Raw genomic sequence first — 21,383 nt, forward strand, 5'->3', positions numbered from 1 at the left:
TGGTTTTAAGCGAAAAGAAAGTCAAGTCAAGTCAAGTCATTTTTATTTGTATAGCCCTTAATCACAATTAGTCTCTAAGGGCTTAAAAAAGGCTGTAATGCTTCTTCATGCCAGTAGAGAACACCATTAATTCACTTACTACGACTTGCAATAACAAGACCAACAATGAAATTCAGCAAGGTACCTGTCCGCTGTGGTCGGGTTGCTTCTCCTGCTTCTTCGAATGTTTTTGCCAACTCCTGATTCCAGGACTCTGCACCTGTTGACCTGCACAGGGCTGCACCACAACTAGGGTGGGACGCAAGTAGGGTTCCGGCAATGCAGCGGCAGGTCTGGAAGCAGGGGTGCTGCTGTTTTGACTAGAAAACAGTAATCTGTGTTTATGGATGCATGTCCAATTTTCAATTATTTCTATTAAGTACAGCTGCTGATATAAAAAGAATAATAATAAAAAAACAAATTCAACTCAGCCATGACCTAGATCATGTTTTGTGTTCCTTTGGCAAACAATGGGACTCACTTTCTGCACATGCATATATCTGTAAATACTTAATTAGCCTTTTTTATATTAATGGACAACCCCCAGACCTCCTCAGTTTTAACTTCATAAAAACAAATCTTGAAAGAAACATCACGGCAAAAAAGTCTTAAGCAATTGCAATTAAGTATTGTTTTCTTTTTCTTTTGCTAAAAATATTTTAAAATGAGAGCAATTATTTGAAATCTTTGTTCATTTTAAAATTAATTCTCACAGTATTTCTCAAGAAATATTTTACAGTGAGGTGAACCATTATTTTACAATAATTGATTGTTAAATGATTGTTGAATTATTTTGTTTAAATCTGTATCGTATTGTAACGTTATAAGAGTGTATCAATTTTTATTTTGAAAATATATTGTTATGTAGTACATTGTATTGTGTTGCATGGTTTCATATAATTTTTTTTTGTAAAAATTATAGACTTGCTGTCGGTCACCCCTCTTGAGGGTTATGACCAAGGTAGATAGATAGATAAAGAAATTATGGTATTGTTTTACTATGTGATGTGTTATATTATATTGTAATATTCTATATAAAATGATATCATCTTATATTATGTATTACTTCATTATATCAGAAAGCTATTGTAATGAATTACATTGTGTTTTACTGTATGCTATTGTTTTATATTGCACAACCATTATCGCCCGGCAGTGCCGGGCTTGGCGTTGCATGGCATTCTACTTGAGCGAGGTTGTTGGGGGCCTGGTTTGTTGAAAGCGCAATGGAGCCACTAGGAAGTGCCAAAGAGCAGTATTACCAAATACAGCTCCAGAGCCACTTGCATATGAAAGCAGGGGTTTATCTATTTTGTAGGTATTTATTGAGGGCGCCTTGACGCAAAACAAAGCTAAAAACACTCCCAGAGCGGTAAAATACTTTGTAAATATTTACGAAAATTAGTTTAGCCATTTCGACCCTATACGCCACACACCAATTTTTCATATTTAAATTTATTATCTAAAAAATAATACTTTTGTTTCCGTGAACCTAAGTAGTAGTGTAGCCCAAGTTTGCTTGAAAGACTTTCATGTCACGATGAAAAGTAATAATTTAAAAATCAGCATGAATCAAATGTGGGGCAACCCAGTACATTATCTGCTAAACTGATCCCATCTCAGCAGTTATACCTGGTGATGTTAGATGGCAGCCTGGGGCCCCGGATTTGATCAAGTGCATCGTCCAGGTTAGCATATTCTTTGGCCAAAGTGAATCTGTCACACGGGACAGGCCTCTGAGACGGGGGCATGTAAGCCCTCTGGAACTGCTCTGTGACATTCTGGATTTTCTGTCGGCGCTGCTGCAGGACTTCTTCCCGCCGTTGTTCCTCCTGCAGGATCCACAGCTTTTGTTTCTCCCTCAAATCTCTGACTCAGAGATAAAAATGAAACAGAGAATTACGCGATGTCATTTGATCATTTTGTAGCGCTTCTTTTTGTTGACTTTCATGTCTCTCCCTGACAGTTTAATAATGCCCCAGTGTGTTATATATAGAATATATAGCAAATCAATCACACCAACTCAGGGATTTCAATAAAACACTGTGGATTCAAATAATAAGAAAAACACATGTCCATGTTTTGTCGCTTTGACTTTCAGTAGTTTGTATTTTTCCCTGAGCTTTGTAACATTCGCTTTCAGTTGCACTACATCTTCAGCCTTATTTATCTCTAGAGAGACAATGGATTGCGCCAGGAGTCATCATGTCAGTTTGATATGGGGCAATGTCATGTGTGACTGAATAGTCCGATTCTTGAATAAAGGCACTCAGTTGTGCAGGTGCATAGGTTGCTCTCTCTCTTAGCATTTGCCTTTTCTCCTGCCAATGCTGGTCCCTCTTCTCCTGTAATCTCCGCATGCCAGTTCTGACGCCGTATCTTTAGGTGCTGCGGTCAGCAGCAGCAGCTTCCTATGAGTGGGGTCGATCTCAGCTGCTTTCATGTCCCTTTAGTACACATCCTTGAAACGCAACATTGCGCGGCCAACTGGTCTAGAGCCTGATGAATTCGCTATAGAGGAGATCCTTGTGAAGGCGTTCGTCATCCATTCTACATCTAATAGTCAAATATTACACATGTCCTTTTAATCTAAGTGGAGCCCTTTTTTGTTAAGTGTAGTTTTTTCTTTTTTTTCCACACGACAAACTGCTTTTTTGCCTGTCAGTCTTTGGGTTTGTTTGGGGTGGAATTTATTTTTTTTCTTGGGAAAACTGTTAAAAAGAAAAATGTTAGTGCAGCCCATGCAAATTATGAATGAAGTTTCTTTTTTCGCTACTTTTTTCCCCAAACGTTCAACCCTGCGGCTTATTCAGTGATGCGGCCAATTTATGTAATTTTTCTAACGGCCGCCAGCGGCGCTCGAGTACAAAAGGTAAGATTTAGACCGGTGGAATATATGCGCCAAAGAAGACTGCAACTTCTTGGCATGTGCACAAATTAAATTAGCGTTAACATACCCTCATCATGCAAAATGCAAAAAGAAAGGCAGATCAAAAAATCCACCATCACCAACGGGTTCCGAAAAGCCGGTCTGCTGCGTGACGGAGAGTAGGGCACAGAATCAGGAGTGGATTAGAGTTCAAGCGACAGTGACAGCGCGAGTGAGGCTGCGGGAGCTTGTGACGACGTCTATATGACAAAGTTTCTTTCCGACACTGAGGAAGACGACTTTGATGGCTTCAGTTCTGAGGAGGAAGATGAGGACGGTTTACCGTGATTTTTACAAGTACAGTATGTTTTTTTAACAGACCCGTTTACTGTGTTGTGAGCGTGTTGCTTGCGTGTTGCTACCATTACCTCCCCTGTCAAAGGCACCATTTGGGATGAAAGTTATATTATTATTATTAAAGCTTTGAAAACTCTCTGTGTACCGTCTTTCTTTGTAAATATGTGTAACCATGTATAATATGTATTTGCAACTGTATATTTTTGTAATGTATTTATTTTAGACACTTATTCTGATATGTTTTGCACGGGCGAATCAAAAAGAAGGGGCGAATCAAACGGGGGCTGACCGGAAGTGGAATAAAGGTGAGACGTGTTTGTGGACACGGCGGACAAGAGTGGATATATATTTTTCCCACCCTTACCTTTGGAAATATATACTTTTTTCCTTGGATTACTTTCAACAGGACCCGGACTTTGCAGGTCCGCATCAAACCTCAAGTAATGGTATCATTTTCAGTTCATTTTGATGGCTGTGATTTTATGACTGTGTACTTTAATGAAGGACATTCAGTTTCAATCGCGGGACTTAAAGTCGGGTTTGGGTTAAATTTGTGTTTGTGTCACATTTTTTAATGTGGGCGCATACGGCTTATATACAGGTGCGGCTTGTGTAAGTACAAAATCGGTTTTCCTCTTAAAATGTGGTAGGTGCGGCTTATAATCAGGTGTGCTCTATAGTCCGTAATTTACGGTGTGTATGTATATATATATATATATATATATATATATATATATATATATATATATATATATATATATATATATATATATATATATATATATATATATATATATATATATATATACACATACATATTTGAGAACAATTTAATGTTTTTATCAGATCCTGATTCTGGGGTCATGGGTTCAAATCCAGCTAACAGCTGTCCTGTGCGGAGTTTGCATATTCTCCTTTAGCTTGCGTGGGTTTTTCCTCTCACATCCAAAAAACATGCATTTCAGGTTAATTGGACAGTCGAAATTATCCCTAGTTGTGAATGAGCAAGTGACTTGTCTTCGGATTTCGGTGAGAAAATACTTGTCCAGGAAACGGCGGCCCTCACAATCTGCTTTGCTTTTTTTTTTTTATAAAAGAGGTGGACTAAAATTATCACAGAAGGCCAAAGGCATTGTGGCCAAAAGGGCTACTGCCATTATCTGGTGAAATGGTGATTTTAAAAACAAACATTTTTTGGAATAAATTTATGTCGCCAACATTACTGGTGAGACACATATGAATAATTTTATGACTGAGGCCCGGCCCAATAAAAATTTGATCATGGGCCGTTACTGGCCCCTATGCCGGACTTTGGACAAGGCTCTTCTACATAGTCTGTCCGACTGCGAGTAAATAGGTGAGAATTGCAATAATTGATAAGAGGAGTAATTGTCTTCAGTTGACAGGTATGTGTACACTACGTTTTAATCCATGACAATAAAGACGTTTTGAAGAAACGTCTTTTTAACAATTACCTTTCAACCAAATTAAAACGTCTTTTGGATGGACTCATGGCGTCTTTTTAATTTATTTTCTAATATTTTTTGGTGAGAGGGAAAGCTTTTATTTATTTATGTTTTAATTTGTTCTTTTATGCATGCAGCCAGTTCACGGTGTCCTCTGTCCACCGCCCGAAGATAGCTCGGATGGGCTCCAGAACCCCCGCGACCCTACTAAGAATAAGCGGTTCAGATAATGGATTGATGGATGTTGTATTACATAAATACCTCCGTCTTCTGTTAGTCTCCTGCACACATCTGCGAGCTCGCTCTCGATTCGACTTTTGCTCCTCAAGTAAAACAGCTCTCTCCTGCTGGAGACTCGACATCACTCATCTCTGGTGTAGGAGAAGAAAATTAAAGAATAAAGAAATTAAAAAGCTGCCGCCACACAAAAAAAGTCACACAGCATGTAAGCTAGCCGCCCGCATATTAGCTTGTAATAGTTGAAATGGGGGATTTTTTAAGGGTTATTGTTCTATCTTCTTAATTCATTATCCACTATTGAAATGACGTCGCATGTTTGTACTTTCAGAGAAAAACGAAAATACGACATGCTGGGCAGGTTTTTCCATATACACCTTCTTCGTTGCCACGTTTATGACGTCACAGTAACGTCGAATAATCTCCATTAACACTTTTATTGTGTTTAAAAGAAAATTATAGTCGCCAGTATTTATGAAATGGTGGCGGGGTAGTACGTCACGTATAGCTTTTTTTGCTAATAGGTAGACGGAGAATTATTTTTCAATTCCCATTTAAAGGTGTGTCACTTTTTAATAAAATGTCCATGTTTTGGAATAACATTTATGTTGACTTATGTTGAAAAAATTAAGGTTATAAAGTCCGTGCTCACCTGTCTGTTTGTGAACAGAGCAGCCATCTAAAACTGAGGACGCACTCTCTTGGCAACGGTTGCTGTGCGAGTTCTTAAATCGGCCAGCAGAGGCTGCTAAAGCTACAAAGTAGGAAATCAGAAGCGATGATACACGTTCGGACCTATGCTAAAATGTAATACTTATTATTAGAGTAGGTGACGTATAATCTGGTTCATTTGTGTTCATTATATACTCTTTGTAAAGGAAAACATTCATGCCTGATTCAAATTTAGTTACATAAGGAACTGCATTATAGAATAGAATAGAATAGAATAGAATAGAATAGAATAGAATAGAATAGAATAGAATAGAATAGAATAGAATAGAATAGAATAGAATAGAATAGGGGCAGCACGGCGGCACAGTGGTTAGCGCGTGTGCGGCACAGTTGAGGTCGTGGGAACCTCCTGCGTGGGTTTTCCTCAGGGCACTCCGGTTTCCTCCCACATTCCAAAGACATGTATTTCAGGTGAATTGGCCGGTCCAAATTGTCCCTAGGTGTGACTGAGCGAGTGAGTTGTCTGTCCCCGTGTGCCCTGCAATTGGCTGGCAACCAGTTCAGGGTGTCCCCTGCCCACTGCCCGATGATTGCTGGGATGGGCTTCAGCACGCCCGCGACCCTACTGAGGATAAGTGGTGCAGCTGATGAGATGATGAGAATAGATGCCCTGCTATTGGCTGGCAACCAGTTTAGGATGTCCCCTGCCCACTGCCCACTGCCCGATGATTGCTGGGATGGGCTCCAGCACCCCCGCGACCCTACTGAGGATATGCGGTGCAGCTGATGAGATGAGATGAGTTGAGATTAGATGAGAATAGAATAGAATAGAATAGAATAGAATACGTCTGTATTCCCATTGATTAAAACGAACATTAGATGTGGCACTGTAGGTTAAGCATCTAATAAAATATTTAGAATATTTAAAAAAATGTTTTTTAATTATTTAAATAATATGAGGATGGATGGGTAATAGACTAGTAATAGTGCAAAAGGATTATTAGCAACAATGTACAAAAGTAAGTAGAATAATAAATTAAGAATATACATTTTTCTATATATTGTCAAGATTCTTTGCAGTTTTGTTGGTTTGTTATAGGGTGGTGATAGCTCAAGGGTAGAAACTGTCTCTGAACATGTTGTACATTATTGGAGCTAAACATATCATATATTGAATAATAAATAAATAGTTATGGATATATATTTGTATATGATTACATACTAATGTTTATTAGGTAATGGTAAGTAAAGGGCTAGGGCTGGATGCATTTAACTTTATACTAATCCCCTTCAAACAGTATGAACTGTTTGATTCTTTTATCTCAGTTTTTCAGATGGGGTGGGCTAAAACTCTCACAGAAAGCCAAGGGGAAGGCGGCCAAAGGACTACTGCCATCATCTGGTGAAATGGTGATTTATTTTTTTATTATTTCATTGATGTTTATTCTTTCTACTATTATATAAGATTACATGTTTGACATTGAAAGTTAAAAATGAGTACTAGGAATCAGATTATGCACAATCAATCATATTAAGATCAAACAAGACTTTAACAAGAATATAAGATACAATTATATATACATTGATGCATCCTTATCCATATTTATTTTTATAGTGTGATTTGAGGGTGTTATTCTTAGACATATACAGTATCAGTTGATGCAAAAGAGTGCTTTTATTTGATTATATGCTCACAAGTAGCACAGAGGCTGCACAATGTGACCTCACACGAAAGTGTGATCACAACCTCTTGGTCACTGGAGCAGGCGGACAGTCGGATGGGAGGATGCAGGAACAGGATTCATTTATTTAAACATATTTTAAATACTAAAATAGAGCAAAGTGTTGGAAACATTTTATTGAGGTGAGTGGGAACATAATCATTTTGTCTGCTTCATAAAGTTATATGATTGGTGTTCTGCATGTTTTGAGGATGTGTTGCTCTATTGAAAACAGCAAAAATGTACAATAACTACAGAGTCAGATAGGTTGTTCTCAATGGAAAAAATAACTGTTATATCACCGGGCCGTCCTGGCTTGCTCATTTGGTTGTATCACTTTTGATTCCATTTCATAAATTTCCATGTGAATTCTGTACTTTAATTGCTGTACTTGACAGCAAACCTCAGTTGTTAAGCAAATAGGTAACTCTATACTTTTATAAACAACCATCTTTGTTTTCAGCTGCTCGGAATTATTTGACCTGTGCACTTCAGGTCATGCAGCTAAATCTTTCCAGCAAATGAATGATGGAGAGAGTCTCATTCCCTCGTCCACTGCACCAATTACCGCGTGCCACGAGTGGGTGCATCAGGCAAATTAAATTAGTGACCAGAAAAACAGATTTACTCAATTTTTCAACAAGCACCATATGGTGATCTTAAAGGAGTGCAGTATGTAAAGTTACAGTACGTAGCCCTTGGCTTCCTCCAAGGCTGAGCTCAAAGGTGTCAAGGACAGCAGATGATGAGTCTATGGGTGGCGTTCGTCATGAGGAGAGAGTAATAACTCCACTCAGCAGAGGTGTTGTCACTTCTCTGACATACTCTGTGGGATTTATGACCTGTAACCTTGAGCTTCAAGACGATTTCTGTAGATGTGGACAACCCCACCCAGCTCTTTAAATGCAGTTTGAAACCTTGACTTTTGGTTTCTCCCAAAGTTTATAGTCAATTGAAGTTATTTGACTATTTCTTCAACTAAAAAATGAATGGACCAAATAACTTCACCCGTCCTGGAGAACACAGTTAAGAAAATAGACATCAAGGATGTTGAACTGTCAAACGCCAACTATCTGATAATTAACAAATGTTTAACGGGAGTACAGAAGGATTAACATCATTTAATAAAGTCAAAGCATTTTACAGGATGCCCCGCCTTTTTCTATCAAAATAAATGTCACTGCATTATGTAGTGCAACTGAAAACAAGTGATACAAACCTTAAGAAAGAATACAAACTACGGAAACTCAAAGTGACGATAACCCGGTTATTTTGACGGGTGAGTAGAATTACAGTAAATGAATGACTATCTACAAATCTGCTCCTCAGATTGAGAAACAACAGTCATCCTCATGTGGCGAAGGTACTCAAAGTCTGGATACTTGGTTCCTTCGAGCGCCAAGCAAAAGTGGAAAAACAAATCCATGCAAAAGTCTCCAGATCTAAGACAGATAAAAGCCGAGATCTCGGAATCAACCACATGGGAGGCCACCCCCCTCTTTAAGGTCTATTCCAACTCCACCCTTTCACTGTCTGAGGGAGCTTTCTTAGAGGCTGTCATATGCGGCAACGTCCCCGAGGTGAGGCGCTTGCTGGACGTGGTACCTGACATAAATATCAACAGCTTTGATTTCACCGGTCAGAATGCTTTACAACTGGCAGTAGCCAACGAGCATTTGGAGATTACCAAGTTGCTCCTGGAGAGGAAAGAGCTGGCCAGGATAGGGGATGGCTTGCTTCTAGGCATCCGTAAAGGTTATGTGCGCATCGTGGAGGCTATCTTGAATCACCAGGCATTTACAGATGTTCAAACGTTGACGTCCAGCCCCAGTCAGGTGGACATACACCGAGACCTCTTTGCTTACGACGAGAACGGCAGCCTCTTCTCCAATGACATCACGCCCATCATCCTGGCTTCCCAATGTCATAACTATGAGATTGTGCACTTGCTTCTCGCCAAGGGGGCTCGTATCCAGCGACCTCACAACTACTACTGCCGGTGCTGTGAATGCAGCCAGCAGCAGGAGAATGACTCCTTCAGACACTCGCAGTCCCGAATTGACGCTTACAGAGGTCTTGCCAGTCCGGCCTACCTGTCGCTGTCCAATGAAGATCCCATGGTGGCAGCGCTGGAACTGAGCCACGAGTTGGCGGTCTTAGCTAGTACTGAGATGGAGTTCAAGGTTGGTTAGTTAATTTTTTAAAGTTAGTCGGTGAACCAATCATTTATCTGATTGCTCTCAAGTCTTTGAATGACTCCTAGACTCTACAAGAATTTGACCTCATCCAAAATAGTACCCATACCAAGTCATTTTTGGTAAGGAGCAGTAAATGACAGGGTCCTAAATCCCCATCTATCCATATACCAAATCTATATCTCCGTAGTAGGAGTTGGCTCGAGTCAAGAACACACTCAAATTCACCAAACATTCATTCCACTTTGCTCCTACCAACCTGTCACCAAACATTAAGCCCACAGTAGAACAAGGTGTAAATTAGGGTGCCATGCAACCCATCAGCAGAGAGGCCCCACAGCATTCACTCGTTTACCCCCTCTGCATCATATGATCTGATCCACCACGCCACAGGAGAGCCCAGGTTAGCCAATTCGAGCTGCGTCAATATCAGTAATTCTTAAATATTTTTCACCATTTACATCTTTCCCTAGCACAAACTCTTGCATCTATTAAATTAACCGGCTAAATCCCACACAGTTTTAAAATCTTGTCCATGTGTTATGTTGAAGTTAGAAGGTCCTCAGAAGTCTGAAAACCTAACCTCTGTCTTATATCTGTTTGCACCAGAAAGACTACAATAAACTGTCAATGCAATGCAAAGACTTTATGGTGGGCCTACTGGATTTGTGCCAGAACATAGAGGAAGTGGAAGCCATCTTACACGGCAACCCACTCGCAAGTGCACAAAACCTAGACAGGTTAAAGCTTGCTATCAAGTATGAAGTTAAGAAGGTAAATTGACCAAACACTGTCTTTATATATGCTTTAACCTTGGTAGTGAGCATTTTGTCTGTGCATCTTGGTCAGTTTGTTGCCCATCCCAATTGCCAGCAACAGCTGCGGTCCATCTGGTATCAGAACATTTCTGGACTACGCATGCAGACTATGGCAGTAAAGATTCTCTTGGTGTTGGGAGTCACATTTAGTCTACCTGTTCTTGCTCTCGTGTCCTGGATTGCACCTTCCAGCAAGGTTAGTCATTGGGAAATTCATTGTGTTTTCATGAAAGGCTTCTTCATCTTAGAATATCAATTATTTGTATTTGTTGCAATCCTTTGGTCGACCTATATGAAGGGAAGCAGGAAAAAAAGGCGGGCATGCTCGAAAAGGATTCCTAATAACTCAGCCCAGGTATAAATTCATGAACCAACAAAATCTCCAAACATTAAATATGAACAAATTAACACCTGCTGTGACCATAACAATGGGGATGACCAGAGGTTGTTGGGTACAGGCAATATCAATGTTAGGAATGATTGGTCAGGTGGGGAGGCTTGTATGGAGGTGTGCTCCTTTATTTTGACCAAGCTATCGTCTTACACCCGGATATGAATGAACATGCTGAGGAAGAAAATAGTTTTATTCTTCAGACCCAAACTTCCTCTGTTTTCCAAAAATGGACTCAAAATACACACTATTTCCTGTGTTCTGAACAAAATAATCTATTTCTTGCTTCTTTGCAATTCTACAGCTAGGAAAGCTTATGTGTGGCCCTTTCCTGAAATTTGTGGCCCACGCTGCCTCCTTTGTGGTATTCCTATGCCTCTTGGTCCTCAATGCAGCTGATCGTTTTAACGGTACACCGCTGATGCCTAACATGACCACTCAAGATGGACCTTCACAACTTTTCCGCATGAAGACCACGTCCTTTACCTGGATGGAGATTCTCATCATGTCTTGGGTGCTAGGTTAGTCGTACTACCAACCTTCGACCTAGATACCTCCAGAAATTAAACGGACTGATCTTTTTTTCAACAGGAAAAATCTGGGAAGAATGCAATCACATTTGGTCCCAGGACATTGGAGAGTACATCTCTGAACCCTGGAACCTTCTGGACTTCAATATTTTGGCAATTTTCTCTAGCTCGTTCATCGCACGGCTGATGGCGTTCTGGCATGTATATGCTGCTCAGTGCTACGTGGACGAGCACCATGCTAACCTGTCCAGCACATCTCTGCCATCGGAAATTCAATACTTTCAGCTCGGTACGTCATAGGGTAACAGTCTTCTTATTATTATCCATCGTAAATTACTGATAATACATTGAAATGTTGTTTATCTCTAAGGATATGTTCCGAAAATAACCCATGATAGGCAAAATCCATGTACCGGTACTTATAATTACATTATGGGTTTTAGAGAAACTTGAAATTGCAAGAGAATTTACACATGTTACGTACATTTGGCAAGCTGTTCAATATATGTGTACTCTCTTGAGATACGGGGACCCCTTCCTTCTGCATTTTTACAGCATTTTCCTCACTATACGACATCTACAATGTTTGTGTGTATGTCGAGTTATGTCACTAAGATGCCTGTCTGCTATTCATTGACGTCATATAAAATGTTTGTCTGCTAATAATTTCCATCACGGCATCATTAAAATGCTGGTATGCTATTGGCTGAACTCCCTCCCACAGTGCTTTTCTGTTCCTTCATTCAGTTCAGAATCGTGAGAGCTTCATAAACCCTTAGCGGGTCAGCAGTATAAAGCAGCACTTAATGTACTATGTTTAATTGTTATGGGCCCCGAGGCTTGCACATGCTAAAGGGAGAAGAAAAAAACATGACAATACTAGAACGTGAAGCTTACAGTTATTTAGAAACACAAATATGGCACACAAATCATTACCCTTGTTAATTTGCATGGTCGTGATCAGTGGACAATCAGAATTGTTGTTGAAATTAAGGAAGCGATGAAAGTAAGAACATCTTCTAAGGACGTGACAATCTTTGCAAATGGTAGTTTTAAAATTAATTTCATTTTTAATCCGCTTTCGCTATTTGTTTATTTTCTTTGCAATCCACACCTCAGACTGGGTTCATGTTGTATTTACTTTGGTTTACTGCACATGTAAATAAACAGCAACTTTATTGACGCTTCGCTAAAGAAGAGACTAGAGACTACAGGCTTCACTTTCTGTTCTACTCTTTGATTCCAGCTCGGGTCAAGTGGCTCCCGTCAGATCCACAGCTCATTTACGAGGGCCTGTACGCCATTGCGGTGGTGCTGAGCTTCTGCCGCATCTCCTACGTCTTGCCCGCCAACGAGAGCTTCGGTCCTTTGCAAATCTCGCTGGGCAGGACGGTAAAGGACATCTTCAAGTTCCTGGTGATTTTTATCACCGTGTTTGTGGCCTTCATGGTGGGCATGTTTAACCTGTACTCGTACTACCTGGGGGCCAAACACAACGAGGCTTTTACCACGTGAGTTGTGGTTCGAACTGCTTTTACACGGCTCTAGTTTGACTTTTGGTTGATACCTTGCAAAACAATATGGACCGTTTATTTTTTTCAAACCTTTTTAAAACACTTGAGTTCACATATATGGAAGGGGTTGTTGTTTTTTGGTCTTATGGGTCCCCAGACCGCAATCATTCAAGTTATGAATTGCCATTGACTCAACCTTTTCCTACCTCAGGCTGGAAGAAAGTTTCAAAACACTCTTCTGGGCCATTTTTGGTCTTTCGGAAGTAAAGTCGGTGGTGATTGACATCGATCACAAATTCATTGAGAACATCGGCTATGTCCTGTACGGTGTCTACAACGTCATCATGGTGATTGTCTTGCTCAACATGCTCATTGCCATGTTCAATAGCTCCTTTCAGGAGATTGAGGTATGTTCTGTTGCCGTCAGATTCTCTGCTTTCCTTCAGTATTCAAAAAAGATGTATACAGTAGACTTTTGGGATGCGTCAATCCTGTCTTAGGATGTTTCAAAGAATTTTCTCCATTTTATGACGTCAACAATGGATTTTATGAGCCAAAAAACATACAAAATTCAAACTTAACGGTGTTTGCACGTTTAACTGTGCCAGTTATGGGCCTTGTACATCTTTAAGATACTTGCCCGCTATTGGTCGACGTTATTAAAGACGCTGATATGCAATTGGCTAAACCTTCTTTCACAATGCTACCATTCTCTCTTTTTGCTCAATTCAGCATCTTCTAGTTCCCAAATTAGTGGGATACAATACTGTTTTTGTACCTTATTAATTTGCTATGGATTCAAGGCTTGTGTTGATGCTAAAGGGAGAAGAAAAAACATGTTAACGATCAAAACAAAGATTGCAAAACGGAAAAGGCACTACCCTCACTAAGTCGCATTGCTGTAACCAATCGGCAATCGGGACTATAATTAAGAATAAGCAGCTCATTAAAGCAAGGAAATCTTTGATGGGCATGACCATTTGTGCAGGTGCAAGATGTAAAATCTGTTTTATTTTCAAAATGCATTCTTCTTCCACTTCTGCATCCACCTGTTACTTGATCGGAAAACCTCAAAATCCCCAGATCTCATCATTGAACGACTACCGGCCCGTTGCACTGACTCCTATCATAATGAAGTGCTTTGAGAGACTGGTTAAAGAGCACATCACCTCCAGTCTCCCCTCCTCACTCGACCCCTTTCAGTTTGCCTACCGGACAAACCGCTCCACCGGGGATGCCATCTCCTCTGCTCTTCACCTGAGCCTGACAAACCTAGAGGAGAAGAACACCCATGTGCGGATGCTGTTCCTGGACTTCAGTTCAGCATTCAACACCATCATCCCACAACACCTGGTAGACAAACTCAAACTCCTGGGCTTCAACACCCCGCTGCGGAACTGGCTGCTGGACTTCCTCTCTGACAAACCCCAGTCAGTGCGGCTTGATCAGAACATCTCAGATGTCATCACCCTCAGCACGGGCTCCCCCCAAGGCTGTGTCCTTAGCCCCCTGCTGTTCACCCTGATGACACACGACTGCGTCCCTAGGTCAGCCACAAACCACACCGTGAAGTTTGCTGACGACACAACAGTGGTGGGCCTCATCAGGGACGACAACGACCTGGCCTACAGAGAGGAGGTGGAGCAGTTGGTGGGCTGGTGCAGAGTCAACAGCCTGGTCCTGAGTGTTGACAAAACTAAAGAGGTCATTATCGACTTCAGGAAAAACCAGCCCAACCATGCCCCACTTCTCATCAACAACAAGGCTGTGGAGGTTGTCAGCAGCACCAAGTTCCTAGGGGTGCACATCACAGACAAACTCACCTGGTCCGTGAACACTGCATCACTGGTGAAGAGGGCACAGCAGCGCCTGTACTTCCTGCGGAGGATGACGAGAGCCCACCTGCCCCTACCCACCCTCATCACATTCTACAGGGGCACCATAGAGAGCATCCTGACTAGCTGTATCTCTGTGTGGTGTGGAGGATGCAGTGCCTCCGACTGGGGTAGTGTGAGGAGGGTGATGAGGAAAGCAGGGAAAATCATCGGGACTTCTCTCCCCTCCATTCAGGACAATGGCCAGAAGCGCTGCCTATCCCGAGCCAAGACACCATTAGGGACCCCTCTCACCCCCATCATGGACTGTTCACTCTTCAATCAAACCAAATGTAAATTAAATATAATTTTTACTTGAAATTTATTTTAATTTCCAATGTTATTTAATCATATGCACATATATAAAAATTTGTTATACTTACAATATACCATTTTGTATTTTAATGTTTTAATTCGGGGTTTGGAAGATGTTCACCAATATCCATAAATTTCTATCTATTTCACTTTGTAATCGCCACCTCAAAATGGCCTATTGTCATATCCTTGTGGTCTGCGGTATATCACTGAAATTGTTTGGTCCAGGGGATTGACCCCAATAATTGGGCTTCACCAGCTAAAACTGAGTTTTTTTATCTTGATCAGGGTGATGCTGATGTGGAGTGGAAGTTTGCCCGAGCTAAATTATGGTTCTCACACTTCGAACGGAGCGTTTCACTACCGATCCCTTTCAACCTGCTCCCAAATCTTGGCCCGGTCTCTTCACTCTTGTTGGGCCTCAAGAAACGTTTCTGGCAGGCAGTTCAAGGAAAAGATCAAGAAAGAATACAGGATGATGAAATGGAACGAAACAAGGTAGATCTGAAAATGTGAATCAAAGTTTCTATCAACTCAAGTAATTTTTTTTCTCAGTTTTACGTTTTTTTCCACTTGTTTTGGACCTTCAGTTAAGTCAACAAGAAGACTCTCAAATGGAAGCATCAGCCTGTCCAACACGTTATCAGGTGAACAATCTATCATCTTGCTAACCTTTGATTACCAACTACACAACTTGCGTCCTAAACCAGTAACCCTACCGATCATCAGAACCCTTTATAATTTCGTTTGTACTATTGAGAAAACAACTTATATTCCTCTGTTTTTGTGTCCCTTTGTTTGATGCCAGGTAGCAAGAAGGTAGGTTGTCAAAATAAAGCCTAAAAAAGGATGAACAGTTCTTTCAAAATCTTTATTGACAGAATATTCAGGGCATTATTAATGAGCTACAGACAATGCTTGTAGAGATTAACAAATGTGCCGGCAAAATGGCTTATCATTGTTGCTATATTAAAATGGTGGTCCAGAGGCTGAATCCAAACTGAAACTTAAAGATAGAATGTACATTTCCACAGAACAACAAGCCTATATCAGAACCGGTGCTAATATGATGACATTCAAGGCCACTTGTGGCCACAAAATCAAACACAATTAAAACAAGGACCAAGCCTTTGTTCAAACCTGGTACTAGAGTAGAACAGAGTAGAATACACTTTATTATTTATTATTATTACATGTCAAAAAGTACTATTTGATGAAGCAAGATAATTTACAGTAATATACCATGGTTCAATAGGTTAACGGTAATAGTATTTAATTAAAAAAAATCTAAGATTAAAAATAAAAATAAAGGAACATAATCATCATTTTAACAAGAATTTATATGATGACATTTTTGTCCACTTCTGGCTATAAAATTAAAAAAACTGAAATGGAGAAGCTGTATAATTATGGCTCACTTAATGAAGAGTTTATACCATACATTCTACACGTTTTTCCACTTCATTCCCAAAAACATCATAAATCAGAAATTAGAAATGAAAAAAATACTTCAATCATGTCCATTTATTGCATCCCCGCTGCATAGTTTTATGTTGTAAAATGACCATCAACCACTAGATGGCAGGGGAGACTTTGATGTGTTTGCATATTGTTGCTGTCATGAGAAAAATTTCTAAAATTATTTTTAATCATTCATTGTCTAAGAACACCCAAATAGCCCGGGGAACAGTTCTGAAAATAGCTGACCAGTAATAAGTTGTGCTAACAAGTACTGATATGATGACATTCAAGGCCACTTCAGACAACAAAATGAAAAACAATCTGAAATAACAGGAAAATCTGTATATTATGACTGTATAAATGAATAAATTTTACTTAGCTAGCTAGCTAGAAAAATATACATTCTTACCATTCTCACACCTTATTACCCAAAAACAATATAGATAAGAAGTTGTCAATGAAGAAATTCTGTAAATCATGTCCATATTTTTGCATCCTGCTGTATAGTTTTAAGTTGTAATATTACCATTGACCACAAGATGGCAGGGGAGACATTGATGTTTTTACAGACCGCCACTGTCATGTGTAAAACTCGGTGACTGGTCATTACCTACCTACCTACCTACCTACCTACCTACCTACCTACCTAACTACCTACCTACCTACCTACCTACCTACCTACCTACCTACCTACCTACCTGCCTGCCAGCCTGCCTGCCTGCCTGCCTGCCTACACACAACACTCTTTTGTTCAACAGCAGGGCCCGACAGCTTTCACTGGTTTACCCCTGCTGCATCATACAGGTGCCCTGCCCATCCCTTAGAATGCGCCCAAACATCTCTCCAGTCATTCCTGTCACCAACAATAGCTCTAGCTTTCACTAGATTTAGACCTCTTTCCGCCAGTGCACTCATAACACCATCCATCCACGTCAATCGCGGCCTTCCTCTTGGTCTCCTTCCATTGGCTTCTGCTCTGTAGATCCTCTTTAACATTTGCTCCTCATCCATCCTCTCCATGTGTCCAAACCAACCGAGTACTCTTTTATCAACACGCTTGCTCAGTTCCATGACTACTCCGGTTCTGTCTCTCACAATTTCATTTCTCAATCTATCCAATCTTGTCTCTCCTAACATACTCCTCAAACACTTCATCTCAAAAACATTAAACTCTTCTTAAATCTGCAGTCAGGCTCCATGTCTCTACACCATACAACACAGTCGGCACAATCACACTCTCATTCAGTCCCCTCTTAACATCCATACTCATACTCTTGCTGCTCATCACTCTCGTCAGAGCACCCAAAACCTTACTTCCTTGATTCACTCTGTGTAATACCTCGCACTCCATTCCACCAACTGCAGCCACATGACAACCCAAGTACCTAAAGCTTTCAACTTCTTCCAACGCCTGTCCATGCAAACTTATTTCTAACGCCATGCCACACTTCATCACCTTACTCTTCCTAACATTCACACATAACTTACGCCTATCAAATACTCTTTCAAAGTCCGTTACCAACCTTCTCACCACAGGACAGAAAAGCAAGGACTGGTCATTGCGATTTTAATTAATTTGTAACTGGCAGGATGTATTAGTGGTTAACACAACTATTAATACTAATCACATAGTAATAACATAGTAACAATAAAGTTAAAGACTGATATGTTGTTATATTCACGGTGCATATCAAACTCGTAGCTTTTTTGTGCTACAAAAATAGAGCTCTCAGCTTCAAAAAGGTTGTTGAGCCTGAGTTTATGTGTTTCTTATGCCCGATTTCAAATGACTCATTCGTTAATTTCCAACGCTTACCTTGAACATTGTGACATCTTGTTAGGAATCATCTTGTCGTCTTGAAACAAGCTGCTTCTGTTTCCAATTTGCAGAAGATCGTGAACCGCCTTGTCAAGAGACACATCCTGAAAGCGCAGCGGGACAAAGAAAACCACGAGGTGAAAGAAGGTGATTGCAGCACACATAAAAAAAATTATCCACTTGCACGCCATGTTCTCGACATCTCGATTGGCAAACATCGTGTCCTGCAGGCGAACTCAACGAGATCAAGCGGGACATAGCCAGCCTCCGTTTCGAGTTGTTGGGAACGGGGAAACGGGAAGTGAGAACGCTCACCGAGCTCGTCAAGAAGCTTACAGAAGTCACACAAGGACAACCCGAGTCTCACTAGTTTGTATTAGGTAGAGCAGTGTTTTTCGACTAGTGTGCCAGGGCACACTAGTGTGCTGTGAGAAATTGCCCAATTTTATCTTAAAAAAAAGATACCATTGTTCAGTATCTTTGATTTCTTCCAGGCATCAGCCGAGTAACTGTAACATTTATTATCAGTAAGTGGTAGCAGATTGCTATTTTTTTCATTTCTTTTATAATCTAATCATATTCTCATGAGGCGGTACAGGGAAATATATTTGAAACTGTATTTATTCAGAAATAAAAATGATAAGTTTTAACTTTAGTAAACACTCAAAATAAGGAGAAGACATCAATGGATTTTGAACTTGCAAGGAAAACTGGGCGAGAAGCCTGCAAATAAGTCCACACATATTTTCCCCCATGTCCAACCTGCTCTAAGGGCCTTCCAGCCCTTTTTTAATCAAATGTTTAAGTTTGAACAAAAAAATAACAATAATACATCAAAATATTTAAAGACCTTGAATGAGATTTTGCTAAATTATTTTACTTTATTATTTTATATTAAAAAAGCAAAGGAATCATATAGATAGTAGTAAAAAGAAATCCTCTGTCTCATACTTTGTTCAGTTTTATTTTTGTTATGATTTTTGTTGATTCTGGAAAAAAAATCCAAAATAACAGCAAAATTACAACACCAAAATAAATAATAACCTGTATAACCTGAGCCATGGTAACCACAAAATATAATTAAAAAAAATATACTGTCAATTTAAGCAATATGATAATTAGAGCTGAAAAAAACCCAACAACATGGATTAATTTTCAAACATTTTCAAATGAGATTCTTTAGTAAATAAAGAGTTTGCCTTGTTCAAAAAAGGTTGAAAAACACTTAGAGTAGTTCAATCGGATGTACATAGGCCAGTTTTTATTGTGTAATTCATGGCAATGGTCACAAACCATTTTGAAGCTGAGAGTTACTTTTTGTTACTGATCAGTTTAAAGTGCCTCGGGTTTTTATATGTACTACCTGTAATAACAAATTGCCATGTTATTACTATGTTATTATTAGAGATAAGCTTAAAATTAGCTCGTACAACCACAAAAACGTCATAACAGTTATAAATCAGATATCCTAGAAAATCCCAAATATGGGCACCACATTTTTCATTTGTCGCTCTTGATTTATGACTTTTAAGAGCCTTAAAACGGTCTTTTATTAAACAGTTGTCACATAGAAGGCATACTGGACTATAAGATTCAGATTCAGATTCAGATTCAGATTCAGATCTACTTTATTGTCATTCTAGTACACGTGTATACAGAACGAAATGTCGATGCATCTGACCCCCACAGTTTCCTTGAATGTACAGATATAAATAAAGTTGTATTGTATTTTGGCTACGTATAGTATTTTACCATAGTGCCGATAGTGCAAGAAGAGTAGCTAACCAGATGTGCAAAATGGGCAGTCAAGACACATGAAATTAAAACTACTTTAAAAGCGGAGAATGGAAATATACAGCAGAAAATAAACAAATATCATAGAATTTGAATATTTCACTTCAAATAAGAAAAAATTCTTGAATGGTTACCGTATGTAATTGTGTTTCATTGTAATTATGCATTGCTTATTTTGTTTACCGTATTTTTCGGTTTATAATGCGCACTTTCAAAGTTCTGGCAAATTTCTGATTTTTAGGTGCACCTTATAGTCTGGTAAATATAGATTATACTGTGTAAAATAACCCCTTCTGTTCCTAATATTTTGACCCTCTGATTACAAGTCACTAATGGTATAATTTATTGCAAACAAAGAAAACCCCTGATGTGTAGTTGCCAATGTTTTTTTTGGTATTGTTTTTACAAAATTTGTAAGAGCTAAGTGTGCTCAATTGCTGTTACAATAATTATATCTATCAACGTGAAGACATTGATTAAAGTTGTCTGTTTTGTGAACTATCCAACACAATATTTGTACAGCAAATTATTACTTTCCAATGTTCATTTCTCTAACATTGGTGCTTTGTGGGTGCTGAGCACCCAGAGTGTCTCATCTCTTTCTTTTCCCCAGCTAACACATACAAAAATATTGTAATCTTTAACCATTTTAAATAATCTAAATAACTAATAAATCATAGAATTATGAATAAAGAATCAACCTCCGTATTCTCAAGCACAAGCTGTTTTTTTTTACAAAGAAGATAAGAACGCAGGTTCGGTGCTAGGAATCAAATGGAAAGAGCCATTTCAAGGCAGTGGAGTATTTCCGACGCTGCGTTGCTTGCATTTGTTTTTGTCTGACTTTTTCCATCCATCCATTTATCTGCACCGCTTGTCCTCAGTAGGGTCGCGGGGATGCTGGAGCCCATCCCAGCCATCTTTGGGCAGGGGGCACCCTCAACTGGTTGCCAGCCAGTCGCAGTGTTTGACTTTTTACTTTGTTTTATTTTTATCCAGTGTTTTTCACCATATTCAAGCCTATCATGTCCTTTTTTAAGGAAAAGAGAGTTTTGAAATGCAATCAAGTTTTGCAGGTGGTTGGGTTGAATTTGGGGGTACTTGAATCCCCCCTCAAAACGGGCTGGTTAAGCCAATGCTGTGTTCCATAAATAGTGAAGATTTATTTGTGCATCAAACGACTATTTATAAAAAAGCATAAAGAATAAAAACTGAAACTCTTTGTCCACTTTTATCATCCTTAATCTTTGCCCCCACGTTGTGACAATATGAAAATCAACCACATAGTGGTGCTGCTGAGCTCTCATTCTT

At 39.6% G+C, this 21,383-nt stretch overlaps 2 protein-coding genes across 7 annotated transcripts in view; one reads left to right on the forward strand and one right to left on the reverse strand.

The window, feature by feature from the left end:
• The window catches only part of cep126 (centrosomal protein 126), a 26,440-nt gene extending 20,727 nt beyond the window's left edge, over nucleotides 1–5,713 (reverse strand). For 3 of the 6 annotated variants that reach the window (XM_088345120.1, XM_088345121.1, XM_088345116.1), the window contains exons 1-3: nucleotides 4,993–5,326; nucleotides 1,672–1,908; nucleotides 185–359 (exon numbers count right to left, since the gene is read on the reverse strand). In XM_088345120.1, the coding sequence (XP_088201246.1) occupies nucleotides 185–359; nucleotides 1,672–1,908; nucleotides 4,993–5,093 (513 nt within the window). In that variant the 5' untranslated portion in view covers nucleotides 5,094–5,326. The other 3 variants (XM_088345118.1, XM_088345119.1, XM_088345122.1) reach the window with 3 other exon arrangements.
• LOC148357557 (short transient receptor potential channel 6-like) lies at nucleotides 5,476–20,669 on the forward strand. The gene is made up of 14 exons (XM_088345115.1): nucleotides 5,476–5,528; nucleotides 5,639–5,729; nucleotides 6,967–7,050; nucleotides 8,691–9,544; nucleotides 10,166–10,330; nucleotides 10,406–10,570; nucleotides 11,070–11,286; nucleotides 11,357–11,584; nucleotides 12,542–12,806; nucleotides 13,021–13,216; nucleotides 15,287–15,496; nucleotides 15,589–15,645; nucleotides 18,350–18,425; nucleotides 18,509–20,669. The coding sequence occupies exons 4-14, from the start codon at nucleotides 8,714–8,716 to the stop codon at nucleotides 18,646–18,648; spliced, it is 2,550 nt and encodes an 849-aa protein (XP_088201241.1). The 5' UTR covers nucleotides 5,476–5,528; nucleotides 5,639–5,729; nucleotides 6,967–7,050; nucleotides 8,691–8,713; the 3' UTR covers nucleotides 18,649–20,669.
• The last annotated feature ends 714 nt before the right edge of the window (nucleotides 20,670–21,383 follow it).

This window comes from Urocampus carinirostris, chromosome 10 (genome assembly GCF_059441175.1).
Source record: "Urocampus carinirostris isolate Australia breed hairy pipefish chromosome 10, RoL_Ucar_1.0, whole genome shotgun sequence".
In the NCBI taxonomy this organism is placed as follows: Eukaryota; Metazoa; Chordata; class Actinopteri; order Syngnathiformes; family Syngnathidae; genus Urocampus; species Urocampus carinirostris.